Genomic DNA, 5,211 nt, shown 5'->3' with positions numbered 1-5,211 from the left:
GGATTTATGGATTTGAGATTCAATTTGGGAATATTAATTTTCGGGTCAGAGACCAAAGTGAACATTTTCTACTTTCACTTTGGTCCATGTGATCATACTCCTTGTCAGCATAAAACATGTGTCACATCATCACTTAACGAAATTTTTTAACAGCATTGCCTAAATTGATAACGGAAGTGCGGAGTCAATGACTTATTTACATTTAATCATGAATCAGATAGCGAGGTGCAGAGTAAAAGACCAAAGTAACCATTTGTTCAATATTTAAGTTATTGCACACTACTGGATGCTTTTTTATCGGATTCTGTTTGCAATGTAACTTGTGTATCTGCAGCTGTCTATGGCCGAATGTCACTGTTTTAGGTTGAAACTAGCTGTCAGTATGGCTTTGCAAGGAACTTTCACATGGACCTTCAAGTGATTGTGACTTGTGAATATATGATTCCTACAGCCACTCTTTCCACAATATTTGTCTTTCTCCAACTTAATTTGAGAGGCAAATTGATGACATCTATGTCTTGGCAAATTTCACTTCAAAAATTTTCTTAAAAACGACAAGCTACTAAACTTTGTTTCAAGAATCGCGAGAATTGAGAAAAGCTCTTAACTTTGGTCAAAAAAACCTTGTTTAAACTGTTTTAGAATTCACCCAAGAACTTAAGCTCCAGGTGATTGCAAAGTATTCAATGAGTTGTTGGTATGTTGTATAACAAAAATGTAAACAAAGATGACTCTAACTATCGTACATAAAGCCGCGCCTAATTCTACCTCACCATCATAATCATATTGTATGATTTTCTTTTTACTACGATTTTTGTTACTGTCTAGTAATCGGAAACAATGAATACATGTCAAATATTTCTATGAATTTGATTCAATGGGTGAACAATAGTTGAATTCAACTCGGAAGAGGGTGCTGATGGTGAAGCATCCTTGAGTTGATTATACCTTGCAATATCAAAATTGTGAAGTTTCATCAATCGCTTCTGCTTAGTGCTGAAACGGCTTTGATAGAAACCTTCAAAGGAAGGTTCTTTTGATGTTCTCAGAAAGAATGTGTAGCCGGCCATGAAGTACATAGATGTCGCATAGAAGCATATGGGTTCCATTACATCCCAGTTAAGTTCCCAAAAGGTGAGCCTCATGGATGCTAATATTTGCACCAACACAAAGCCAAGCCCTCCCCAGAGCTCACGGCGAACCATTGTGTGAGCTCTGCTGTCTATGGCTGCTTTCTGTTTCTCCATTTCTTCGAGTTCTTTTGTTTCTGCCTCGTTTGGCTTTGGTACTGGTACAGGAAATAGAGCCTGGATTGTTTTTGCTACCTGCATCACAAATTTGAGAGGGTTTGGGTAAAACTTATAGTTCAATCTACATTTGTTTTTCATCTCAAGCTTTGCTGTAAATTAGAGTAAAACTTTTTTTAGGTAATTATATTTGCACCCAAAAGAAGCATAAAAGAAAACTAAATGAATTTTACCCTTTACACAACTTGGCTAGCATCAGACAAAGTGGGCTTGAATAAAATAAAATAGCAGACATGTATAAGATAAGATAAAGGAAAAGTGAATTGATGGGAAACATTTAGCAGCTGGATTCTCTGCCGTTCCACCAAAAAGAATGGAAAACAATACAAGATAGACAAAACGTATAATAAAGTTACGGGATTCAAGGAAGTGCATTGAACCATATTCAGCTTAGTGTCCCAAATATACCCCAAATCTAGGAATTGAAGCAATATATTTCTTGTTGGTCACAAATTTAATTTAATAGTAATAATAGTCACTTGGCTAACGTGCAACGCAATCAAACTATTCTTTGCCATGCAACAATCACAATATTTAATTGACATAAAAATAAAATATGAATCTATCACCAAGCCAATAAATAAATAATCAAAACAATAAAATTTATTTATCCCTAAAAAAATTATAAATATGACTTCAATTTTAGTAATTAATAGATTAGGTGCTACTTAATAGTCCCTAATATTCAATAAAAGTAGATTAGGTGCTACTTAATACCTATCGCAAAAACGAATACAAAAATTTATTATAATTTGTCCAATTTTCTTGTTGGCACAAGTTGATCCGCGTCCATATAATAAAAATATGGACATCCACTTGCACCAAGACGTTTCACAGGGCATCTTACAAATCCAGAAACAACATTCACGAAATGACATAAAATAAAACTATACAAAGGTCAGGCACACGGTTTAAACCCTAATAGCATAATAATGCACATTATTTTATTCCTAAGTGAACATCTAATATAAATTAATTTTATACTAACGATTTAAAAATTTTAAAGATGAATGTTATATTCTAAATTAAACTAAATCATTTTAGCATAATTTCAAAAGGTATAGTATCATCAAACATTAATATTTTCAGATAAGAAAAAAAAAACATTAATATTTTCAAAGATAAGTATAAATTCATATATATTTATAGAATAATAGTTCAAGGTGTATATGGCCGGGTTCAAACCTCAAATATCTTATTTATTAATCTTAAGGTGTATTTCAAGTCTAATAGTTCAAAGAGATTACTATTGTATCCCTTATTACTATTTGATTTGGTCAAAACATATATGTCCTCCAATATTAAATATATACCTAAAGGTTAAATGTATTTAGTCTTTGAACTGTTTAATAACTTTGGCTGTTCCAAAAAAAAATATCTAGACTAAATCCATTTAACTTTTTTTTTTTTTTTTGAAAGATAAATACATTTAACTTTTTAAAGACCGGAGGAAGTGTATATGTATGTATGTACATAAATAAAATTATTAATTATTATTGAACGTTTAAACTATTGTCTTTCTCTCAAAAATATAATTTTATCTTGATAAGCTTATTTCTTTAAAAAAAAAAAAAAAACTAGATAAGTTTATTCTATTTCAAAAAGAAAAATACTAGATAAGCTTATTTTTTAAATATCATAATTGTATTTACTAAATTATAAACTTTTAAAGAGCAACTCCAGTCAAAAAAAGAGTAACTCGGATAAGTCTATAATTATTGCTCAACTTTTTTATGCATTAAATATGCTTTGAAAAAATATTAAAATTTAGTAAATGTTATGAATCAAGGATTATACATATCTTTTTGAATAATAATTTTTTTGCAAAATATAAATCAAACACTTATTCAAAATATTACCAATTATTAGTAGTAATTTGTTTGATCAACATGTTTTTTATGTGAAAAAACGTTTTCTCCAAAGAGAACCCAATTAATAAGCTGCAAAATTAGTTTTTTATCCATGGAAATTCCAATTGATAAGCTGGACAAAGTCAAGCTCTCAATTATTTCATGGACACGTATAAATTATAAATTAAATGTAAAAAAATCACTAATAATAATAATAATAAATAAATAAATATCCCCATTTAGATGGAGGAAGGTGTGAAAGAAGAATAAGGGCTTGTTTGGCAGCCCTTAATTTACCATCTCACAAACGTGGAATCCGTTTTAGATCTGAGCAAACAACAAACTCTCTATTTCCTGTTAAAAAATTCAAGAAAAATAACCACAAAATTCTATCAGTTTTCGGCGATCTCAATCAAATCAACGGCCTAAAGTTAAAGTTTAGAAACCTATCTCTTGATCTCAATATTATTTCCCATCAATCATGATGATGATGACACACTCTGTATCATCCCACAAATTAATAACACAACACAACTCAACAAATACAACAAATTAACAAAATTAAACTAATTAAACGAAATTAAATTAAAGCTAAATAGAGGATTTAGAAATTAATTACCTGTTCAGGTTTGAGGAAAACGACGTCGCCTAAGATAATCACAGTTGCAGAATCATCTAGAATCTTCGCGATCTTCTTCGCTTGTTCTTGATCGGAACAATTCTCACCACACATTTCAACAAACTCCGAATACGTCACACAGCTCTGCTCAATCTTCCGAATCTTCGATTTCACCGCTTCCAATTGCGTCGCTCTCAACAACTTCCTAACGTCTTCCGCCGTTGATTTCAATTCCTCCGTTGCAGCCTCCGTTGCCGCCTCAGGCGGAGTTAATCCATCTAATCGGATCCGGTTTCTGGCAATGTCCATCTCCCGGAGTTTCTGGAGAAGGCCATCGGAACCACCTGGATGCGGTGGTCGGAGTTCAGATTTAAAACCAGCTTGTTTATGTAAAAATCGACGGAAAACACCGTCGTTGGAAGAATCTCCCGGCTCCGGTGCAATGTCGCGGTTCGCGACGGAGGAAGGGTTACGTGATTGAAAGGATGAAGATGAAATGCGACAATTTGATAAAGATTGTGATGAGATTTTGGTTAAGCTTAAGAGACGTTGAGTTAGGGTTTTCTTAAACGCCATTGATGAAGAATTGAAGGTTCTAGAGAGAGAAATAGAAAGAGAATGAAAGTGTTGAATGGATTGAATTGTAGTGAGAGAGAGAACGTTATTTATAGTGTCCCATTATAACGGAGAAACACCATGATGTTAACGTTTTTTTGCAAATCGCTTAATTATTGTGTATTAATAAATAAATAAGATAACGATTGTGAAAAATACACGAGAATTTGTACGAGATATTGTTTGCGAGATATTGAATTTTGATAGAGAAGATGGGTTTATTCGTATAATCGTATTCGAGGTTCCTTCCTCTTTGTCCTGTGGTTAGGAGAAATCGAATATTCGATATTAAAAAACAACGATAAATTGAAAATTTAAGGGTTCACGAGAGTTTGTACTATCACCGTACACGTGTGTTTTGATGACGAATGAAGACTAAGTCGATGGTAGATTTTAACCGTGGAAAATAAGGGTAATTAATTTTTTTTTTTGACTTAATTAGTTTAGCAATTTGTAATTTGCTACTAATACTGTAATACAGCTATTAATTAAGAATTGTTTTATCATAAAAAAAAAAAACTAAGAATTGTTTTAGTCAAAACAAGAAGTAGCTAAGAATTGTTGGATACTATATAAAATTAGAAGACAAGATAAAAATTTAAAATTTTAACTGTAAGATAGTGCAGGAATAAATTGGGATGTGAGAGCTGGTTAGTTTTTATCTGGGGTGGTTCTTAGCTGTGTTGGGTGTTGACTCAGTTGTAACCTGGACTAGTAGATTATTATTTTTATTTTTGGTATAGAAAAAGAAAAGGTGTGATTGTTATCTTGTCTTGACTGATAGAATGGAAATCTTAATTAAAGAAGTTAGTGGATTGTA

General features: G+C 31.9%; 1 protein-coding gene across 1 annotated transcript; it reads right to left on the bottom strand.

Annotated features, from left to right (window-relative positions):
- Window positions 1–608: 608 nt before the first annotated feature.
- Window positions 609–4,414, bottom strand: LOC146900878 (calcium uniporter protein 3, mitochondrial-like). The gene is made up of 2 exons (XM_085731336.1): window positions 3,777–4,414; window positions 609–1,325 (listed from the first exon to the last, which is right to left on the bottom strand). The coding sequence occupies exons 1-2, from the start codon at window positions 4,350–4,352 to the stop codon at window positions 852–854; spliced, it is 1,050 nt and encodes a 349-aa protein (XP_085587462.1). The 5' UTR covers window positions 4,353–4,414; the 3' UTR covers window positions 609–851.
- Window positions 4,415–5,211: the final 797 nt, after the last annotated feature.

This window comes from Medicago sativa, chromosome 8, assembly GCF_051527215.1.
Source record: "Medicago sativa cultivar Bolivia chromosome 8, Bolivia_mono, whole genome shotgun sequence".
In the NCBI taxonomy this organism is placed as follows: domain Eukaryota; kingdom Viridiplantae; phylum Streptophyta; class Magnoliopsida; order Fabales; family Fabaceae; genus Medicago; species Medicago sativa.
This window is presented reverse-complemented; position numbering and strand designations above follow the sequence as displayed.